This window comes from Phasianus colchicus, chromosome 8 (assembly GCF_987193195.1).
Source record: "Phasianus colchicus chromosome 8, bPhaCol1.hap1.1, whole genome shotgun sequence".
NCBI lineage: Eukaryota > Metazoa > Chordata > Aves > Galliformes > Phasianidae > Phasianus > Phasianus colchicus.
The window spans coordinates 32,599,536-32,622,496 of record NC_143443.1 but is presented as its reverse complement, the minus strand read 5'-3'; the positions used below and the strand labels follow the sequence as shown (position 1 = coordinate 32,622,496).

Genomic DNA, 22,961 nt, shown 5'->3' with positions numbered 1-22,961 from the left:
TATGTTTCAACACTTGGATTTTTCCCACAAAAAAAAAAAACAACGCTGGTATATTGCAGCAATGAGACCATGTGCCCACGTGTGCTCACACATGCATGGCTTTGAAAATGGCAACACCAAATAAGTACTCCCCACAAAAACAAAAATTCCCTTTGAATCATTAAAGCTGCTACACAAAATATATATACTTACTACTGCATAATTAAAAAAGCCTCTGCAACTTTAATGCATATTGCCCTTGATCATGGGGAAAGCAAGAAAGAACAAAATCATTAGGAGCTAAATTATTCCAGTAGCCTATTATCATAGTGTAATCTTATTAAAGAAAATTCATGCTGGTATAGCCTCTTATCTTCTCCACTTACAGAAGAGCCATGTGGTGTATTTCTGAGTGCACAGAGATAATAAAATTATGGTGAATTATGCAGTCTGCATAAGGAAGAAGCATAATTCTGTCCCTTCGAGGAAGGATGCTAATTTTTCTCAGGGAGGCCAAAGCAGCACTACCCAGTTACTAAGTATGAAGGGACTATTTGTTATTGTCTGTGGAGAAGCAATTCTGGAAGAGATCTAGGGGCTTCCCCTCTGTGAAAGGGATCATCTTGCTGTCACAGCTCAGCCAAAAGCCACAGCTGTTCTGTGACCCCTACCAGACCACTTGGTGTGGGTGTCAGTGCCCACCCAGCAGAGCACAGGGGCTGTTGTGTCACCACTGCAGCACTGCTGCTGTTCTCTCCTAGGTGAGTTCGTGTCATGCAGCTGGACCCAAGCATGGCCACTAAACCCCTTCTGTGTTGTGGTGCAGCACTGGGAGAGCTTTCTTTGTGAGCATCCCTGGAGCAGACAGATCCCGCTTGGCTGATGACACTAATTGAATTCAGAGTGCTAATTAGCAGGGAGGATGATGGCTGCTGCTCCAGCTGTCCCGTGGTTCACTGACTAGCTGAGGCAGTCCCATGAGCTTCTGCTGTGCTATGCCAGGATGCCACAGCAGAGCAGGGTGTGAAATCATAGAACCACAGAATCCTTAAGATTGGAAAAGATCCCCAACCCCAGCCACCCCCACCATGCCCACAGCCCACATCCCTCAGTGCCACATCTCTATGGGTCTGGAACACCTCCAGTGACCCCAATACTCCCTGGGCAGCTGTGCCGGGGCCTCACTGCTCTTTCAGAGAATATATTGTTCCCAATACCCAACCTGAACCTCCCCTGATGCTGTGACCTCTCATTCTATTGCTGTTACCTGGAAGCAAAAGCTCACCCCACCCCACTCAACCTCCTTTCAGGTAGATGTGGAAAGCCATAAGGTCTCTCCTGAGCCTCCTCCAGCTCCACTTTCCATTGAGATACCACTGCACCTGTCTGGTTGGAGCTTGCCATCATGGTCTCTATGAGAGAAGCAGGATGCTCATCCAGCCCACCCAGCTCAGCCAGCTGCCCTGAGTGAGGATGGGCAATACCAGGAAGCTCTCTGTGCTTTGGTGCCTTTGGTGCAGCTGCTGTCTTTTCCAGCTAACTCTTACAAACAGAGTTTAACTGGTCACAAGTCAAGGACACAAAGTACATTCCCTGCAAATGGATGTGTACACCAGCAGTGGAAGGGAAGAAGGCCCCACTTCCCACATTACCTGCTGTGAAGGACAGACACGCAATTAAAAGTTTTCTGTAAATGTTAATTACAGTAGACTTACTTAGCTAATGACCAATTGATCTTCTGATTGTATTAGGTTTATAAGTGTAATGAACTCAACTGAAGTATGGATTACAATCTTGTTCTAATTAAAACAAAAATGTGTAACATACATCAGCCATCAAAAAGAGATTTAATGGTTGTATGGGGTCCAATAGTTGAAAATATGTATGTGTTGTCTAAGCCCACAGCACTTAATTTGCTTCTTCATCCAAGTGGATGTGTGTTACCATGATGCATCCAGATAAGATTTTCTTGTGCACTCAAAACCAGGCAGAATGCAGATCCAGATTGTGACTTCCATGCTCCATCACTTGCTCCCCTGCTTTTGGACTCAAAGTGTGGAGAGGGAAGGTCATTGTTACCTTGCAACAAACTGATAGAGAGCAAACACCGCACACTGCTACCAGCAGCCACGGGGAAAAGGTGCTGAGTGCTTGTGCTTCAGTGGGAGATAGGTAAAGCTGGCCAGGGAACAAGGCAGAGCTCCAGAGACCACAGGGTTGGAATGCTGCAGTCCTGCAGGTCCTGTGCCGGTGCTCGCATTGCTGAGAGGAGGAACTGACCTACTTTAATCAAAGTTTTTAAAGCCAAGTGAAGAGAGGATTGGAAACGGGACATTATCCCTGGAAAGATCCAGAGTTAATTTCTTCCACTCTTTTGGCAGCACCTGTTTCTCTGCTTCTCTAAGTCAAAGTACAGTTTTTTCCCTTTCCCCGAATGCTGCTCCAGGCAGGGAAATGCTATTGGTTATAGGTGATGTCTCCACTCAATTCCTACTAGAAGTGACACGTTTACAAAGTCAAAAAGCCTGAGGCCTCTCCAACTACCAAATAACTCTTTTAATGATTGTGATCCCTTTTCTCCCAGTGATGCTCAGAAGGGTACTTACAGGGGGAAATACAAACTTATCTCTAACAGGAATCCCAAAACCACAGGGCAGCCTGGCACTGACGGGCTGGTGTCTCATTTATTTAAGTTTGGTGTCAGGTCTTGCCATTAGAGGAACAGCCCAACTGGTTTCGTTTCTCCCCCAGCCCTCAAAAGAAGCCCCATCAGGCTGGATGGAGCTCTCCAGATTGCCCTTCCTATAGCTGCAAGGAGAATCTAGCAATATGCAGCTCCTGTCTGGTCTTCTGCAAAGCAGCTCTGAAGGGTGGTGGAGGTGCTCTGTAAGAGCAGCAGTTGCTCAAAGGCATGGTTGAGGAGGAGAATGTGTGAGTTCAGGAAGAGCTTGTGGTTATGATTCAGGGTGTCGTGAACTAGCATACGGGATGATACTCAGACCAGTTTGAACTGAAGGCTTCCTGTCATCAAAATACCTCATTTGGGTCCTGCTTGAAACAAGCCAAGCTCTCAACAGGTGCACTTAGTGCCATGGTTGGCTCTTGGATACATCACCACGATGGTGCTGTCATGAAATTTGCACACCCAAGGCATCCCAGTCTGTGTCTCTCAAACCTACCTGCCTATATTTTATCCCTCCCTATTTCTCTAGATGCTGACACAGCAGCTTGTTAACATTTGTTCTTTGGAAAAAAACACCGTCCAACTCTCTCAACCCAAGCTACCACCTGGGAATGGAGTCTGGGGACAGCAGAGCCTTTCTCAACCTGCCACCACCTTCCTGCTGCTGAGCCCTGCCACCAGTGTCACCCCATCATCAGAGGCTTCAGTTCCAGACTAATCTCACTTCTGATTGCTTAACAGGCTGCCCTTGGCAAAACCAACCTCATTAAGAGCTTTCCTTGAGAACTGGCTGTGTTCACCAGGTTAGAAACTAGTATTTATCTGCTATATCGAGTCCTTGATTATGCATACAGCAGTGTGTCCTATATTAATAGAGGGAGGAAAGCTTATGTTAGAATGCAGAAGTTGATTTAAAAATCCTTCTTGCTTGACTTGCAAGTCCATGGCAGGACTGTATAAGACAGACAGAGAGAGTTTGAGCCCACTGGGAGCTGCACTTGTCACCTCTGAGAGGTGTAATACCCAATGATCAGGGCAGGGGAATACTGCAGGGAGTAAACCTAATTATGGTCCTATTAAGCTGGCAAGAGCTGGAGGGATAGAAAACACTATAAGGTGAATGAGTGTAAGATAACATCTCTCACACTGGCAGCACCAGAAAGGAGAGAGCCTGCAGCCAGAAGTGGCCATGTCCAAGCAACCCAACACCCTGAACACTCACTGTGAAATAAAGAGCAGACTAAGGAGATGATCTGGTCAAATTCAAGGCCAGAGAGCTCCATGTCTGGGATGACTGGATTTCAAGGTAACAACAATAACTAGAAATGGAAACTGGAAAAAGCCAGTGGTTCCATCAGATTGGCACAGGTCTGCAATGTCCCCATGCAGAGCTCTGTGATTTTGGAATGCAACTGTCAGAGCAGAGTAATAACCACCAGTGGGAAGCACTTGTCAAAAGGGGATACATTTACTTAGGGCTACGGTGTATTTATGTGCACAGAAATATCACTGAATGACCCTGGTGAGAACTAGGAAGGTTCACAGTTGCACGACCTTAGGTGCACATTGCAGCAAAACAAGCTGAATAGGAATGATATGATTCACTGAGAAAACACAGCTATAAGTCCCTCTAAAATCTGCAGATTTTGCTCCTGAGGTTTCTGTGCAATAAATCGCATTAGCAACAGGATTTACATGTTGAGAGGAGGTAAAGCAGGGTTAAGAAAAAGATAACACAGATGCTGCTTCCCCAGCCCCAGCTAATTTTCATGCAGTTCTGGTTTTAGATAAAGAGCCTTCCATCCGGGTTCATACAAGAGCAGCAATGTGGGGTATTCATAAGGACCATAATGCGCTGCTCGGGCAGCTAAAGCCTCTGCTTCTGAGCAGGCATCCTCACCAAGCACAGCAGGGTGCCAGGACGTGTTGTTCAACAGCTCTGCTGCCAGACAGTTCCTCCCTGAGACCTTTCCCAGCTCAAGCTTTGGGGCAGAGGATGGGACAAAATGATCCGGTGAAGCCCTGGTTCGCTAATTGCATTTTGTACTGCCAGTGGATTACATGGGGAGCTAACCAGAAGCAAATGAGTTTGTTCTGTAGGATGGCTATTTCAAGGAGTTGGGCTGAACACTGAACCCCACATCTCGGCACATCTCTCCTTTTTCAGCAAGATCCTTGAGATTGTCCTTCTCTTAGGGGATGAGATTTCATCTTTGTTAAAGATGAGTGCATGCTTAATCATAGAACCATAGAATCATAGAATCACAGAATCGTAGAATGACATGGGTTGGAAGGGACCTCAAGGATCATGAAGCTCCAATGCCCTGCTGCATGCAGGGCCGCCAACCTCCATGTCTAATACCAGCCCAGGCTGCCCAGGGCCCCATCCAACCTGGCCTTGAACACCTCCAGAGATGGACAGGGCATCCACAGCCTCTCTGGGCAGCTTGCTCTTAAGCGATTCACTGAAAACAGATGAGCTGAAAACTATCCTCAAGTGTTGAACAGAAGTCACCATGGGTGGCTGATCTCACAGCCCCAGAAATGAGATGCAAAAAATGAAAGAAAAAGAAACAAAGCAAAGGAACTTCACTTTGGCTGAGATAACTCAACCCAGGCACATGCATGCACCAAATAAAGAAAGTACAGCTCTCTGAAAAGCTAAAACAAGCTCCTCTTTCCCAAGAGTGTCAAGTATGACCATCTGCAAAACAGGAACGTGAGTGGATGTTTCTTTTACTATTTCATCATTTTAAAGTGGCTTTTTTTTTTTTTTTTTTTTTCCCCACAATGAAACACGCAGGTGAATCTTGCTCAAAAGCCAGACCTACCTAATAGATGCAATGCGCCCAGTCAATCCATGGGATCACAGTTCAACCCTTTTGTGAGCCAAACTGAGGACTCGTGCTGCCCTCACACAAGCCCTTTTGGCCTTTCTGTTCATATATTTCTAAGCAATGTGGAAACCAGACAAGGATAACTCAAAAGGGAGCTGCTGTTGGATGGCTTCCCTGTGGCTTTCACAGAGTGGGCTCCTTTTAGCTTTTCCCACCAGGCAGATGTTGCCCTGTGCCCAGACAAAGCTCCCACCCCAGTGATGGAGAGGCTCCCCTGCCTGGGGCCATCCCCAGGCTCTCTGAAAACCAGAATGCAGGATTTTGTTGCATGACTATAAATGGCGAATTGCAAAGGCCAAGAAAGATTATTTATTTATTCTTTCATTCCTTAGTGCATGCAAAGCCAAATTCTGCCTGTCTTATGGGACTGCATGTAGGGTTGATGCATGTGGACTGGCTGCTGGGGCAGAGTCCCCAGGTAATGCAAAGTGGATGCTGGTTTCTTGTGCAAAGAAACCTTCCCAAAGCTGCACATGATGTGCAAATATCTTTGGGACAGAAGGTTCACCATGGCACAGAAGCACTCTGAAAACATGCTCATAGGATCATAGAATTATAGAATTGCTCAGGTTGGAAAAGACTTAAAGATCATCAAGTCCAACCACAAGGAGGTCATCTGACCCCTGTGAACAAAAAACCCACTAATGCTGATACTTTGAGTACCTGACAAATCTTATTCCATCATGTTATAAAGTGTCATATGGGGATATCCTTTTTATCTCCCATTTAAGCTCTTTCCTCAGTTTTCCAGCTCTTATAACCATGAATAACATTTAATGGTCCTGGGCTCTCTGACTGTGCTCTGATCTGTTCTTGGGAACCATCATGTTGTGTTTGTTCCTCCAACTTACTTAATTTGGCTATCCCTGTTTCTTCCCACGCCTCTTCCCACTGCCTCTTCTTCAAGTTCTGCTCAAGGAAATAGGATACATGGCAAACTATAATAAAGTGAGTGGCATCTCCTGTCATTTTTCCCCATAAAGGTAATGCTCCTACCTGACCCTGCAGCCCTGGGTGACTCTGGGCAGCACTGTGGTACCCTCTGTCATCTCAAAATCCTCAGGAGACTTTAATCCTGTTTTCAGATCTAATCCACTAAACATATGTATCATCCCTACCCAGATGTTTTGTTTTGTTTTTCTCCAGTAAAGCTCTGTGTCAATTCTCTCTCTGTTAGACAACACTTTTTTTCATCAGCTTTGCTCTGAGCACAGATCCTATCAAAACTGCCCAAGACAGACAAACCCTCTGTGCTCCAGCATGACTGCATGTAGGCTTGGCAAATCACCCCAGGAAACACATGAAAAAAATGACAATTTGTTTTCTTCTGAGCCACATGACAGTGCTCTTCAAGCTCTGAGTGGTGCAGAGGACATCATGTGCAGATGGTGGAAGCCCAGCACATCAGCTGCATGGACACTGCACTCTCTCAAAGATATGCAGCAGTGCCACTTGACTGATAAGCTTTGCTATCTCCCGAGGGTGAGAAAGTCCAACAGCACTTGTGGCTACAGAATATCATAGAATCATAGAATTACAGAATGGCCTAGGTTGAAAAGGACCACAATGCTCACTTAGTTCCAATCCAGGGTCACCAACCAGCAGACCAGGCTGCCCAGAGCCACATCCAGCCTGGCTTTGAATGCCTGCAGGGATGGGGCATCCACAACCTCCTTGGGCAATATCCTTGACTCATAAAAAGAGAAGACAGTCTGTGGAAAGTCTTTTTTCATTTTCCTAAAGGTGGAGTTTCCAAGACCCCTGCAACCTAAGGAGTCCCTTCCCTTCTTTGTTCCCAGCTCAGGCTCAGCTCCTGTCTGGAAATGCCCCAGGTAGGTCAGAAACAAGTAAGAGTTCATCCAGGGCTGCACTCCCATCAACACAGGTCCTGCTGTGGGTGGTGCTGGTCCCACTGGAGTGCAGAGGCACTGGGGCTGTGCCAGGGGTGTGGGAAGAGGTGCCAAGTGCCCCCATGTCTCCATCATTGTTTTCCAGAATGAGTTTTGATGTGAAACAACCTACCCCTCTCACACCACTGCTCTGTTCTCCTGTTCCAGCAGCCTGTCAGGACACCCCCTCACAAGGATTTTTAATAACCTGAGGAAAGTAAATTAGCTGAGATGGAGTGATTCTGCACTCAGCAGGATAACAGTCCAATGTTTCTTCAATAAAAGTCCTCAGGTTAGAAAACTGTCATGCAATTTCACAGACTTTTACAGCAAAACCTTCGTGCGTATAGCAGTCCCAAATTTCACCCAGTGCCCAGACTTACACATTGACAAAGCCCTTTCTTTTGCTCTGTGCTATTCATTGGAATGGTACTTCAAAGGCCGCAGGTCTACAGAGAAGAAAAGGACATTTTCTTTTGACCATCTATTAACATAAATGAAAGTCCTTTGAAAAGATGTGAGCTCTAGAAAGCTGCTGTACGCTTTTCACAAACTGTCTGCAGTGAAAAAAAAACCAAGCAGAGCCATTCTGTCACCTCCCAGTTTCCTTAATGCTGACTTAGAGAACGTGACTTTGGAAGAACTCACGAAGAGACCAGAAATAATTGCGTGTTAGCAACCAAAATTTTGCAAGGTATGTGTCAGCTCAGGCTCTTAGGGGTCTCTTGATGGGCTGAACCTGCTGGTCTCTCAAATCCCTAAATGTGGGTTTGGGGAAGAGGGATTTCCTCCAATAGATTGCTGACCTGTGGTGACTATTAGATATACATGTGGTTTATAAAGAAAGAAAATGATGGCATATCTTTAATCATCCTATGCAGGACAGTGCATACGCAATAAGTACCTATATGTATTAAAAGTGAATTAAATTTAGACATAAAAAACTGCACATGAAGGCCTGCGATGAGCAGACAAATGCATTTTTTCTGCTAAGATTACCAACAAATAGCTGAATAATAGAAGCAGGGAGCCCTAATGCAGCACTCATCCAGTCCCAACACCAGGAGGGAAACTGGGCCCCACATTGGGATTAGACATGGGGCACGTCACTGAAAGCTGAAGCAAAAGGAAAGCAATGCACAGCTTCCTTATTTTAAGGACCTGCCATAGAATGAAAGAAAATACAATTTATACCTTCCTTAATACCTGCGACAGGAATGAGAGGCATTTGCTGTCAATCTCCACCTCCAAGCATTTGTAGAGCAGCTCATTTGCAGCTAGCACAAGCAGAATGGTGGCAGGGAACTTGCTGTCTTTGATGCCATCTACTGGGAAGGTGGCTCCAATGGCCAGGACACGGCCTGGGATGTGCTGCTCCACTGGAGAACACGAATTATTGCTGAGATGCAGAGTCAAAGGCATCAGCAGAAATGACAGGGACACACTGCCATCTGCTTACCTGGGGTGATGCAGGACCAGGGAGCATGGCAGTCTCTCAAGCCTGCAGATGTCCATGAAAAGAGGCAGGAGGCAAGAGTGCAAGGAATAAGCAGTGTTGTGGGAAAGGGGGATGTGCAAGAGAGAGGCCCTGGGTGTAATGTTCAAGCTACAGGTGATGATGGTCCTGATAAGAAAGGAGAGGAGGGACAGAGCAGTCTTTGAAGGGAGGCAGTGTCACTTCCAGCTACAGCCCACTACAGGCAAGTCTCTGAAATGAGACAAAGCTGAGCTGCTGCTTCATGAACAACAAGAATCATAGAATGGCCTGGGTTGAAAAGGACCACAATGATCATCTAGTTTCAGCTCCACTGTCATGCACAGGGTCACCAACCAGCAGACCAGGCTGCCCAGAGCCACATCCAGCCTGGCCTTGAATGCCTCCAGAAATGGGGCATCCACAGCTTCCTTGCCATATTTAATCTCCAGGCGAGGATGGTGGGCGTATTTGGTTTTTCGTGCCATTTTATGAAGAATTCCAGCAGATAAGACTAGGACTGGCCTCGTTTGTTTGTTTTTTTCCCCCCATCCCAGTAAGAATGCTTTACAGATGGGAAATCCCTGCCAAGCATCCCAGCTCCACAGCACATTCTGGCTCAGGCTGTGGAGTCAGCACTGACTTGGAAAGCTGGCACAGCAATCTTGTAGAAAGGACACTTCTCCCACACTCTCCTCGGAAACTAGCCCAGCAGATATCAGCAACCACGTGGCTTTCTGCAGAGAGCAGCCTGTTTTCTCCCTAAGAAAAAGGCCATGTACAGAGCACACCCTGCCCCTGGTGTCACACCTGCCCCGAGTCCTCTGCAGCCACGTAGTGCTGTGTTTATGCAAAGCTGCTCTTCCTGATGCTGTATAAAAGATATGGGAAGTAAAGAGAGTAAAAGAACTACCCAGGAGAAGCAGTAATGTCGATGGCCAACAAAATGCAGCTGGTATGCAAGGAAACATCAGAACTCAGCACAGATAAACAACTTTTCTTGGATCTCCTGTAAATACACAAAGCTTCCACAGTATTTCTAAGGGCAGCACTGAATGAGGAGAAGGAGATGTCTAAACTACCAATAGATTTTCAATGTTTTCTTCTGCCTATATCTCTGATCACACACACACAGTCACACTTGTTGGCCCATGCATTACCCTACCAATAGCTTGTTCCTTATCGCTATTCATTGCCTGCACACAGCTTGCACAGACAGCAGAATCAACAGTCTCCAAAGGGAATAATAAACGTGCCTGAGAAAGCCACTTATTTGGAAATAAACCCCCTTAAAATAACAGCAATCACTGGGAACTCATCTGGGAGTCCACAAGGGACACCCACAGCTGAATTCTGGGGGCTCTCTGCCACGTGCCACCTAAGGGACATTGCTGGCACTGGGTCCTGGGGCAGCAGCATGGGCTCAGGGCACTGTCATGCTCTTGTGCAGTCTTAGGCTTTGGCATGGGTCCCGTGGATAAAGAACCAAACAAATAAAGACAGGAATCTGGGGCAAAGAGAGAGAATGGGATAATAAAATGAGGAAAATGAAAGGATGAGCAAACGCTGCATGCATCTCAGATATAGTATGAGGGGTCAATCGAGATATAAAAGGCAAGTTTGTTGTTTTCTGTAACAGCTTATGCTGCCTTTAGTGTTACCCCGGTGTTTACAACAGGGATCTGGGCCGATTCTTCTTGCAAACAAATGGGATTGATTAAATTCTATCGCGCTCTCACGGATTTCAGCAGGCATGTCCTATATGTTTGCTATGCAGAGACCTGGCCAAATTCCCTGCAGAGTAATAGCTATGGAAAACTGTTGGTTTACTGCCTTTTCAATCCTCTAGAAGTTTCCAATAAAGACAAGCAGCTCCTGGATTTGCTTGGCAATCAGCCATATCTTCACAGTTCTTGAACCCCTCCAGGGACAGTGGCTGCCCCCCCTCCCTGGGCAGCTTTTTCCAATGCCTCACCACTCTTTCTGAGAAGAATTTTTGCATAATATCCTGACCTAGCACCAGCTGGGGCTGCCAGCACTTTGCTGGGCTGGGGGCACCCACCTCAACTCGGACCTCTGAGTAACATGGGCTGCCCATTGAAACTCATCACTGCTTCAGCCCCCAGCTGTAAAGCTGTCCATGCAGTGACGTGCAGCCAGGCAGGGAGAGGGCAAACACAGCAGCAGGGAGCCCAGCCACAGGAACTGGCTGCAGCAAAGCCATTTATCCATTTCCATCAGATCCAGTCGCTCTTTTTGATCCAGGAAGCATCTGTCTGGATGGAACTGTGCTCTGCGTTATGATTCAGCGTGGCTAAGTTTTATATGGCAAACTCTGTGGCTTCCTCTTAATTGTCCTTTTCTTTTGGCAGGGACAAAGCCCTTGAGAATGGCCATATTAGTACACGAGTGTGTGGGAGGAGGGTGCCAGAAGAAGCAATTTTGAGCTAAATACTGTACGCTGCAGCTGGAACAAGGATCCCAGTCACTGACAGAGGGCAAGAAGGTTCCTCCAACCCCCGCCTGACCACACCATTTAGCATCTTCTGTCATGTGCTTCCCAAACTTTTCAACAGACTCTTAGAGAGACTTCTGAGAAACCCCATTCTGAGCTGTGGCACTGACAATGTCACCACAGCTTTTTTTTTTTTTTTTTTTTTTTTTTTTTTTTTTTTTTTTTGCAGCTGAAAGAGATCCCAGGTCTCAAGAACAGCCCTGCTTCTTCTGCCTGGGGTGTGCGATGCTTCAGCAGTAACCACAGAACAGGAAGGAAGTGACAGCCGTGGGATCTGTGAGACCTTGCCCAGTTCTTTGGGACCTGTGGGTAAGGCTCCCAGCTGCCTTCAGCCAGAGCAAACAGCATCCAGCATCCACGGCCAAATACCTTTGAGGGGAGAGCAGGATGGGCAGCACAGGAGCTGAGCACAGGACCATGGAGATGCTGCTGCAGCAAACGGGGCACTGAGGCTTTCTGACACACAGGGCTCAAACCCTCCCTGCTCTCTTGTCACCTCAATCCATCCCATTTACAGTTCCCTTCTGGAGCTTGTGGCCTTAAGGGTGACCATTGCAGGAGTGGCAGTGATAATGCACCCCTCCTGTGTTCTCCTATAGGAATGCACAGCTCAGGAAAGCCATTGTGCCTGCTCACACAGCCCAAGCTCATTCCTGGCTCTGCTTTCAACAGTGGCCAGCTTCTGACAGCAGTTGAGAAGCAAAATGTGGGAGATTTTATATTAGAATTTGTGCCCCGAAGGAAAATTTCCTTTTGAATTTTATGAGTGAGAATTTGGCTTGTGTCTGGAAGCACAAAGGCTTGCGTTGCTACCAAACCCTTCGGACTGAAATCCTGACTCCAAAGGATTCAAAGGAAATTCTCCTTCTGTCTTCTTTGCAGCAGTGTTTTCTTTCAGGTTTGTTGTTTGTATGAGTGTCCTTATAACAACCCTAAAACCTCCAAATGCTTTAGAGATGAGTTGGACATCAAGGCTATGCATTTACACTCCTGCAAGACATGCTGGGCTGGAAAAGACTGTTACTCTCATGGTAATAAAAGCGTAAACACTCAGCCAAAAGGCACAGAGCTCATAAACCCACAAAAGCAGACAGGCCCAGCAATTAGGAACTTGCTACAAAAGAGACCTGAAATAATTATTAAACCCCAATCCAGGCATTTTCCTCTAATATAAAACGATGGCAGCAAAAGGGCTTTCAGGCCCACAGCTCTGCTCCTTTGTCCATCTTCATTTTCACACCTGCTGGATAACCTCTTTTTTTATTATTTAACAAAACCCACACGGTTCCAAAGTAATTTTCCTTCCTGTGTTGCTACTCCACTTCCAGCAGAGGATTCCAGTTGCAATGGAGGATACCCATGGCTTGCATAACGAAGCTGCAGTCAGCCCTCCCATTCAGAAATGCATTTGCTACTGCAACGCTTCCTTGCATGGCATATTTCTGAGCACAGACATACATGAAGGAGAAAACACAATGATAAACTGGGAAGAGAGAAAACAGCAAAGTCACGAAGACGGGACAGAAGGAGCTTTGCTCCTTTCCCACCAGCACTGATGCTGCCATGAAAGGCAGGTATTGCTTGCCTGCAGAACAAGTGGCAGAAGAGCATTCTGAACTCCTTAGCCTGATTTGGGCTGGTGCCTCACAAGGCCTCTGCAGTGCTCCCGTTTGCATTCCCTGTTCCCACGGCCCTGAGCAGTGACAATGAGAAAAACCAGAGCAGCCCACGGGCTGTGCGGATGATCTCTGAAGTATTTACATTACTAAACTGCACCTCCATAAATCTGGCCGATTCTCTGACATAGGAAAGGGCCCAGGGTGTTAAATAAATAGGCAGTAAATTTCAGAGGATTTGGTAAAATGAGAGTTGTCGTTACTTTCCCATTCCAAGAAGACTGATCTTGGTTATAATTATCCCAGCCACATCCACTCTTTCCAATGGCCCGCATGCTGATAAATGAAGCATTTGCTCCCACAAATGCCTCTCCTTCTCCTGATGTATGCAATGTGTTCTAGATGGATGGAGAAATCTTTTTTTTTTTTTTTTTCTCCTACACTTGCTAAGCTATTTTCAAGCACCCAGAGCACCAGCAGGTGTAAATCAGCAGCGCTGTGCCCAATTCTGACACCCCAGGTCCTCACCTGCTGTAAAGAGCAGTCTCCTGCTCCTAAACTTAAAACGTACAGCACACAGGTGTTGTCACAAGCAATATCTCGTGGATGCCTGCTATAGGAAAAAAAAAAAAAAAAAACCATCAGAAAAACACAAAAGGTGGTAATTGCACCAATCACTTTGGGCAGGCGATGCTGCTGCTGCCTGCCAGCTTAGTGCTGCTCCTGGAAATAGCCACTTTAATTAGGCTGATTTAAATGCAGATAAGTTTTTCTTTCAGCCGAGGTCTTTGTACCCACTTTGTGTGTGCAGGAGTTGGCTTCAGCCAAAAAGTGTCCTTTTGCTCCTCTAATGGGTGCCAAGTGCTTGCCACTCTCTTCAGCAGGGAGCAGCGGAGCCCATTGATGCCGACCATTGTACTTAGCTCCGCAGAGAACACAGTCCTCTGAATTTAGTCCAGTAGCTCCTTTGAGCAAGGACTTCACCACCAGGTTGAGAACAATCAGAGAACAACGTGACAGGACCCAGCACAGGGTGTGGGAACCCGGCTGCTCAGTGGAGGAGAGTGGTACCTCTGAGGCTGGTGAGCAGCAGGAGACTGATGGAGATGCTCGGGAGATGCTTGGGCATCAGAAACATTAGCACACACTCTCTGTTTGCAGTACTCAAACGCTCCTCTGGACACACTGATCTCCTGAGTGCCTGCCTGAGGGGAGCCAGGACCTCATCCACAGGAGTGCTGAGCTCACACAGCTGCCCCTGCAGCGTCTGCAAGCTGCCTTTGGAACATATGTTTCCATGTAATGCTCGAGTACTTGCAAGCTAAGCACATGAGCAATTGACCCTTTGGACAGTCTGAGTTCTAACCTCTGTGCCTCTGTTTGCTGCATGCAAAGCAATCATAGGGTCTGAATATTGCCTGGCAATTTGTACTGCCTCTGTTTTGGGGCAGGGAAAGTGCAGGCTGGCTGTGCTGGGATGTGTGTTCAAGAGACACAGCTTTAAATGATTTTGTGCATACAAGTGCAGCTTTGTATGTAGCTTTGTACATGATGGAATTCAGGGACTGCTGAGAGCAGGGGCGGTTAGTCATGGCAAATGTTCAGGAATGGGCTTTTCAAAGCAGAAGTCCATTTGCTCTGGTGAAAGCAGACTCCCTGCACCTCTATGGATTTTTAAGATAAGAAGTGTCATCTTTAAAGATGAGTGTTTGCTAGAACAGCTCAACTGGCAAGAAAAAATAAAGAGCTCTGCCTACAAGAAGAAAAGCCAGCTTTTCTATTGTGTGCACTGCTTTCATTTATGTCAGCTCCATTAATGCCCCATGAAGCCACGGGTCTGTAATCGAGCAGCTGACCTACAGCAACACTGGCATTCGCTGCTGTCTTACACCAGATTTACTCCAGCTGTTAAGGTTTAAGGCCTTGCCTTTCACACGGTTCCTCTTAATAAAATGTACCAGACATCAGCAGCTAAAAGTTATACAATCGAGTTGCAAATCGAGACTGGTCTCTCAGATGAAGAGGATTCAAATTGTAATATAGAAAGTGGCTAAAACACAGAAGCTCTGCCCAAGCCCTCATCTGGAGGTGCAGCACACGGTGACCTTTCTATTGAGGTCAATTCCTGCCCCTGCCTGGGCCACCATCTGCCTCCAGCAGGCTCAGACCATGCCAACAAAACACCTTTGCAGCTGCAGGCTGGTCTTTTCCCAGCAGGCAGCCCAAAATATTCTAATGCTTAGTCAGACAAATCCCAACCAGAGGCTGATGGAGTGAAGAGCAGCTTGTCTGCATGCACTGCTATGGCAGATGTCTACAAACCAGAAGAGGGTTTGCCCATCTCCAATAGAGTTTCACTGCTGAGATGATCTAAGAGTGAACACCCAGAGAAGGGCATGCATGCCTGAGTGCTTTTCTCAGTCTCTAGCCAAATACATTGGTTTATTATTAGACTATAGGTTTGTATGTTTTTTGTTTTTTTTTTCCCCTCTTTATCACTGTTGGTTAGAAGTGCCAAGCAGAAGTCAGGAAACCAGCTCTTGATACAGTGCTTACAAAACAACAGCAGTTCTTTCAGCATCATTTGGGACTCTGAGACCAAACACCGCCCATGGTGGTGCTCCAGGCATCTTTGCTATAACAGCATTATAAATATGTAATGAGAATTTAAAAGGCAGAAGGCAAACAGATAATGGAGACACCCAACATAAACATCACATTTAACTCTCACCATCTGAAAAAAGCTACAAATTCCAGCGTGCACTCATCAACACCTGGCAGCATCCAGACAGAAAAGGATGGGGACTTTCAGAGGAAAGCTGCCTACTGCATCTTTTATATATTATCATTTTTAAAGAAGACCAAGAAACTTAGCACATAAATATGAGGAGCTGGCTTCAAGCTATTAGGATTAAGAACACCAACAGTGAGGTCGTCGACGCTGCTGCACCACAGATTTTGCTAAAATCCCAAGAAGTTAGCCTGGATGAACCTGCTTGTGAATATCACAGTACTGAAATCAGGGGAGGTCACTCAGTGCCTGGCTATCTCAGACATCCCTGTGCTAAGAGAGTGCTTCCACAGGCAGTGGGAATCACTGTGCATAGAGATGGACCTCTTTTACTTGGAGTGGTCCTCGGACTCCCACAGGAGCAGGGGTTGGACCAGATGGACCCAGATGTCCCTGACAACCTCAGCCATGCTGAGATTCTGTTAATGGTCCAGAGAACAACCTTGTTTTTACTCCTCTCATCTTCCCTTGAGATACAAAAGATGAAGCTCCCCAAACGCTTCCCTGACATGCAGTCTCCATCCTCCCCCTCCATCTTCATCCCTTTCCTTCCCATTCTCAGTGCCTCCTTTCTTTGAGTCACAGTCACGTCAAATTTGCTGCCTGATTATCAGTTGCACCAACATTTAGAGTTCCCTCGTGGAAAGCAGCATTTTGAAAGCTTTTCCAGCTTCTCCTCCAGATGATGTCACCCTGGGTGGGTGCCAGGCTGGGTTCAGAGTGAAAATTCTTCACTTCAGGGTCAGACATTCTCCTATTTTTAGGCCTGATTTCAGTGCCAGGCAGCCAATAGTGTAGCTGAATGGTTCGTGTTATTCAACTGCAAATGCTTGTTGGAGTTCAAACAAAGCTCCGTTTGTAGCAGGTTAAGGGGCTCTGCAGCCCAGGAACCCCTTTTGAAGTGTGGCTGCAGCTGCTCTGCTCCACAGTACTCAGTCTGGACGGAGGTGCAGAATACTTCCAGCTCCCACCCTTGATAAACTGCAATTGTAAAAGCAGAACAAAGGGTTGAATTCTATCTGGGTCTTCGTAATCTTCTGGCTGCATTCTGTTCCTTGCAGTCCTCTGGAAATGCACACTGTGAAAATCATGGCTCCTCAGATGCGAGCTGGAAGCTGGCAGCATCCTGGGATGGTGGGGATGGGGAAGGGGACAGAGAAGAATGGCCCTACAGCACACAGGGCTGAGCCACAGCAGCCACTACCTACTTAGAATCAGAGAATGGCTTGGGTTGGAAGGGACCTTTAGATCTTCTAGTTCCAACTCCTCTGCCATGGACAGGGTTGCCACCCACCAGATCAGGCTGCTCAGGGCACCATCCAATCTGAACTTGAATGCCTTCAAGGATGGGTTATCCACAACCAGCCTCTAAGCCATCATGCTTTTGTCATAGAAGCATGGTGATGCGTTGCTGCAGGTAGAGGCTCACCTCCTCCACATGTAGGCATCTGTATTCACATAAACTATCTTTACAAGGCAGAGCAATGATACCTGTGGTGTGTGATCTACCTGACCTGCTGTACTATGGGACGAGTGATGCTGAAAGTGCCCAGATCCCACTGCAAAGGCAATGAGGGTGATCAGCTCACACAAGGTGTTTGCTCTGTTGAAGCAGGACAGATTGCAGCATCCCTTCATTCTGCAGGAACATAACCATCTGCAACACCACAGCAGCACACATTGTGCAGCCAAGTTTCCCATGTGAGAGCAGGCTGTGTAGCTGTGCGAATGTTTCACGTGTATGCTGACAGCTGTAGAAACAGGTTGGGAGAGAGAGACTGAAAGGGCAAAACTGACACATCCTCCTCTTCAGCTTCCTCAGGTGGCACTCAGAATGCAACTGGGAATGGAAACAATAACTGTAGCTGTGAATTGAAAGCATACACTGACACAGGAGTGGTGAGGCACTGCAGTTTGCTTAGAGAGGTGGTGATGCTCCATCCCTGCAGACACCCAAGGTCAGGGGATGGGCTCTGAGCACTGATGGAGCTGGGGGTGTCCCTGTGCACTGCAACAGGATTGCACCAGATGGTGTTTAAAGGTCCCTTCCAACTCAATTCTATGGATTTAAAAAGAAAATGATTAAGTTTTTCAGGTGCAACAGCCATGCCCAGCCCAGCTCCCCACAAAGCAAAGCAGAACCTCATTTTTCACGAGGGTGGATGGCTCTGGTTTAAATCTGGCTGCTGCTGCACAGGACACAAAGCCCATTCAAAGCAGCAGCCCAGCGAGCTGCGTTAGCTCATCTTTTGGCAACCTATAAGTGAGCAGAGCTGAGGTGTAACCATATACACTGTTGACAATGACTGAAAACCACAAAGAAGTAAGAATGGTAATAGTTACAGGGCAATGTGTGAGCATGAGTCACATCCAAGCGTCAGCTGCAAGCTATCTTCATCTCCACCAAAGAGCCCTCCTTGGTGCTGGATGGGCAGAGGGGACTGCAGCTCCTCAACACCCCCCCCTCATCCTCTTGTCTCACATTACTCTGTTTCTTCTCGACATGGGACACAAAATGAGCAGCCATGTATGGAGCCATTGTAGTTGTGCAGAAGACCTGGCAGTGCTGGTGCTTTATTTTTAACTCCAAGCAAGTCACATCATGTCTTCCAAAGGGCATGAAAAACAGCCACCAGCCCAAGCACAGCAGAGGCAGCCCGAAGGGGAGCAGTCCCCACCTCTTGTCTTTTACAGTCCCTAAGCCACACGTCTGCAGACCCCGCATTCTGCCTCTGATCACCTACAGCTACATGACCACACACTGGAGCAGACAGCCCTGCAAACATCTCAAGGGCACAAAACATACCGGGCCCAAGCCAGTCACCCTGGGTTTGTTGGCTAAACTCACTCTTATCTACCTAGAATCAGAGGAGAAAACCAATGTCATCAGGTAAGCCCCCAGGAAACCCCCAGGCAGGGCAGGCAGCACAGCACCGAGGCATGAATTCTTGGTTGCTGTGTGCAGGCACAAGGTACTGCCCAGCACAGCCGCTCCTCGGTGTGATTACTGGCTGAGCAAGAGCCCCAGCCAGAAGGAAGATTGAATTTCAGATACTGAATCGTTTGCTTCGAGCGAGTTACATCAGCAGCTAATTTGGCTTGCTTCTCACTTGTTTGTTTGCTCCTTTCTTTGAACTGAATGCTGTGCTTTGGTTGTATCAGAGCAGTCCCCTCTCGCCGTGCTCTCCGTTTGAGAGCCAGTGCAGAACTCCACCAACCCAATGAGCTGGGATGGCATTTAACTACGGCAGAAAAACACAGCGAGAAGAGGAACCTGCTTTTTAAAAAAGGAAATCTCAAACGAAACCACAATTGTGCAGCTGTCCCAGCTCTGCCATTGCTGCAGCACATTTCAACACGCTTATTAGCATTTTTACGGAAATAAAGCAGTTAGCTATTGGTATGGTATTCATCATTGCTGTCAAATGTTGAACAAGCTAATGCAGCTTGGCATTCTGCAAGCGACAAGTGTTGAGAAACACTGCTGTGCTCGACCAGCTCCCATGACTGTTCTGCTGAGGAATTTTTCTACTGCAACATTACATTGGCACTGAGAAAAGGCCGCTAAAGATAAAAATAAATGAGAGCCTGTTTCCTGTCCCATCTTGCAGACTGTGGTTTTGGGGCTGATAGCAGAAAGGGAAGCTGGGTGTCCAACAGGAGCTAGGGGTGGCCCTGCCCTCTGGGATGCTGCAGGTCCCCTTAGACAGGCAGATCCCAGACAGACCTCAGGTGCATGCAGTGGAAGTGGGTGCAGAGCGGGAGAGCAGCCCTGGGAAGCCCATGAGCTGCTTCCTTTCACTCATTCCAGCCACCAGGGCTGTTTTTCTGGGCTTGTGAGTTATGTATCTGAGGGGAGGAGAGAAACAGCATCTTTTTGGGCAAGCAGCTTGGCAGCCTGAAGTTGCCACAGGCTCTGTTGGTACCCACATATATGCTGGTAGCTGCTGCTGCCAGTAGTGTCTTGTCCTCTCACTGTCCTTTATTTCATTTCAGTGTAGGAGGAATGGAAACCTGTACAGCCTGACTGCATTATGGGAAACAGGGAAAGCAAAAGTGCATTACAAGCTGATGTGCTCACTACCAGCTTGATTTGCTACATGCAAATTGCTTCCTTTCATCAATGTTTCAGATGTAGCAGCTGATTAGAGTTGGACTACTACAGAAAACATGGCAACATTCAGGTAGAGAAACAGAAGAACTGAAGTCACACCAAGGAAGACTCCTTGGAGTTAAATGATAAAATGTTCTACTTCCAAATTCACCACTTGCAGTTCAGTGGTAAAGTATTTCCAATGCATTGCTTTATTTTGCATTGTAGTTAGTTATATTTTCACCCAGAGGGTGGTGAGGCACTGGAACAGGTTGCCCAAGGAGGCTGTGGATGCCCCATCCCTGCAGGCATTCAAGGCCAGGCTGGATGTGGCTCTGGGCAGCCTGGTCTGCTGGTTGGGGACCCTGCACATAGCAGGGGGTTGGAACTGGATGAGCATTGTGCTCCTTTTCAATCCAGGCCATTCTGTGATTCTATGATTCTATGATATCCTACGATGACGAGCAGCTGGTTGGTCTGTAACACCCTGTTACAACATCAGGAACTTAGACCTGTTCATACGCCCTTCACTCCTACAGCACCTGAGGCTTAAACTCTGATTTCTGTACCTGAACTTTCTGAACACATGGGGAAATGTAAGGCTGTCATCAGGTGTGTGTTCATATGCTAAGGCTCTGCAGTATTAACTCTGAGCTTCCCTCACAAAACTGAACCATAGATGACAGTAACCAAAGTGTGGTCAAGAAATTGATAAACACATGCAAAGCTCCTCACACAGAGGGAACAAACTGTGATTTGGATGTGTAATGAACGATGACTAAGACAACACCTTCTGATGCTGTGAATAAAATGAAAGCCGACTTGCTGACACTGGATTTTAATGAACATTGCTTAAGACACTAACATAAATTATAATGCATCTTTTATAGCACAAATATGGGTTGGAAGTCTTTCCATTTAATATGTGAAGTGGGTGTCATCATCAGGACTGTGAGGCCATCAAAATGCCTCTGGTTCTGTTTCAGCATTAAGGGAGTGCCGCTGCGTGTTCCTTTCAGTACCTACTTCTGGTATGCTCCATCAAGCCCCATGAAACATGAACAAGCTAATAAAATTGTTCATCTTGGCTGTGGTTAGTAATTCAGTAAACAAGAAAGCAAGGGTGGGAGTGATGCTGCTTCTATTTCAAGTAGCAACACTGCATAGCATCAGGACGTGACTGCTGCTTTACAAAACAAGCCATGATCTTTCATTGACTGTTACAGGCTGTGATTGCTGTCCTTCTATCTGCAGGTGAAAATCTGCTTTTTAGGATCATTTAATAACTTTATTTAGGGAGTTATGATAAACTTTTTTCTGTGATTTATTACGCTTTATGGACTTATCTCCTCCACACATGGTTTGGCTGCTGAAGAAGAGTGCAACTCCAATGTACTGTTGGAGGATAAAGTGCCTTTGAGAAGGTAAACACAGATACAGATACGCTCTCCTTATACCCCTTCTGCTCCTCCCTGGACCCCAAATCATCACCTGCACAGCCAAACACCTCAGCCTGTAACACAGAATTTGCTTTGCATTCCATAATCTGCTCACAGCCACTGGAATCCCTTTGAAATACAATAAACAGTACAGTGAGCCTTGGCTCGTATGCTATATTTTGTGCTGCAGTGTGAAACCCCTGGCTGGCAGCAGGTCCATGGGTTGTTGGTATAAGTTGCAGTAGCTCCTGAATGAAGGAATGATGCCCGAAATGCACAGCAGATAACAAGGTGTTAGGGTCAGTTTTTCAATAAGAGTGGAGGAGAACAAGAAAATCCCTTGGATCTGCAGAACAATGTGCAGAACAATGTGCCTTAACTGGGATAACCTCTGCAAGACCTATAATTTCCCCATATCCAGCAGTGTGATGTGAAATGCACTTGCAACAATTCTTCTACTTTACTATTGTCTGTTGTACTTTGGAATCAGCTTTGCACCCGTTCTGTTGAAGACTCCACCTTTGTGGTGGAGATGGAAAAAATCACTCAGCACAGAAACACAAAAGCAACCCAGTTAGGGTGATGCCCCATATTCTGGGCTGCAAGGCTCTCACAACCAAAATGTCTGGAAATCCCACCATGCCAACACCCAGCATCTCCAGTAAAACCCTGAAGCCGATTTGCTTTTTACTTCATTTGCACAAACAGCCTTGGCTTTCAGGATTGCTCTCGAAGTGGTAGCTAATTCTGAAGTAAATGTACTAATGGTGCCATCCAGAGGTACTTGGGTGCAGCACACTGCTCTGTGTCAGCAGACTGGCTCAGTAGCAAGGGTCGAATTTATCTCTGTTGTCACACAGACCTCCTTCACTGATACGGGTATCTGTGTGACATTAAAATGTGGATTCACAAAATGATTCCCGGTGATCTCCATCAATATCAGAGAAAAACCAACTGTTCAATCCTAATTCTCCTGTAGGGAGTTAATAGGATTACACAGATCACAGATAAATAACCAGGATATTACAAGTGACGTACTTTCTTCCTCAGAAATCATCACTTACTGGTCCATCAGAATGATTTCATTTACTTATATAAACCCAAATTAAGAGAGAGAAAAAACACTCGAAAACTAACGAAGTAACATTGCAGATAGTCAATGGCAAGCACCAATCCCACAGCCCACCTTACATCAAATTACAGACATGGTTACCAAACCATGCCTACTGTGAGGAGGTATAGCTAAAATGTTAAATGTAGGGACCGATGTCTGCACTGCATTTAGAGAGCCACCCTGAGTTGACTTCAACCTTGCCTGGGCAGTGCATAGTGGCTTCATTTTCCACTGGGTGCCCCTGAACTCTGCCTTATTTAACTGCACTCAAGTCTTCTGCCAGGAGCGACTATCAATAGCTCCTCTGTCAGTGAACACACGTGATGATGGAGACACCTGCATGGAGAAAGGTCTGAAGGGCCATTAGAAAGGTGAGCAAGTCTGCAGAAGCTCGCTCTGGTTTGGACATGAAGTGGAAAGACAGCTCTCACATTCCAGACTTCTCTGGGCTGAAAATATGTGTGGAGAAAA

General features: G+C 46.6%; 1 protein-coding gene across 8 annotated transcripts in view; it reads right to left on the bottom strand.

Moving 5' to 3' along the window:
* LHPP (phospholysine phosphohistidine inorganic pyrophosphate phosphatase) overlaps window positions 1-22,961 on the bottom strand; it is a 67,700-nt gene that overhangs the window by 21,571 nt on the left and 23,168 nt on the right. The window contains exons 7-8 of one of the 8 annotated variants that reach the window (XM_090145634.1): window positions 13,582-13,666; window positions 1,220-12,879 (exon numbers count right to left, since the gene is read on the bottom strand). The exons of 2 other annotated variants lie outside the window; for them this stretch is intronic. In XM_090145634.1, the coding sequence (XP_090001760.1) occupies window positions 12,751-12,879; window positions 13,582-13,666 (214 nt within the window). In that variant the 3' untranslated portion in view covers window positions 1,220-12,750. 5 more of the 8 variants (XM_090145636.1, XM_090145635.1, XM_090145638.1 and 2 more) reach the window with 5 other exon arrangements.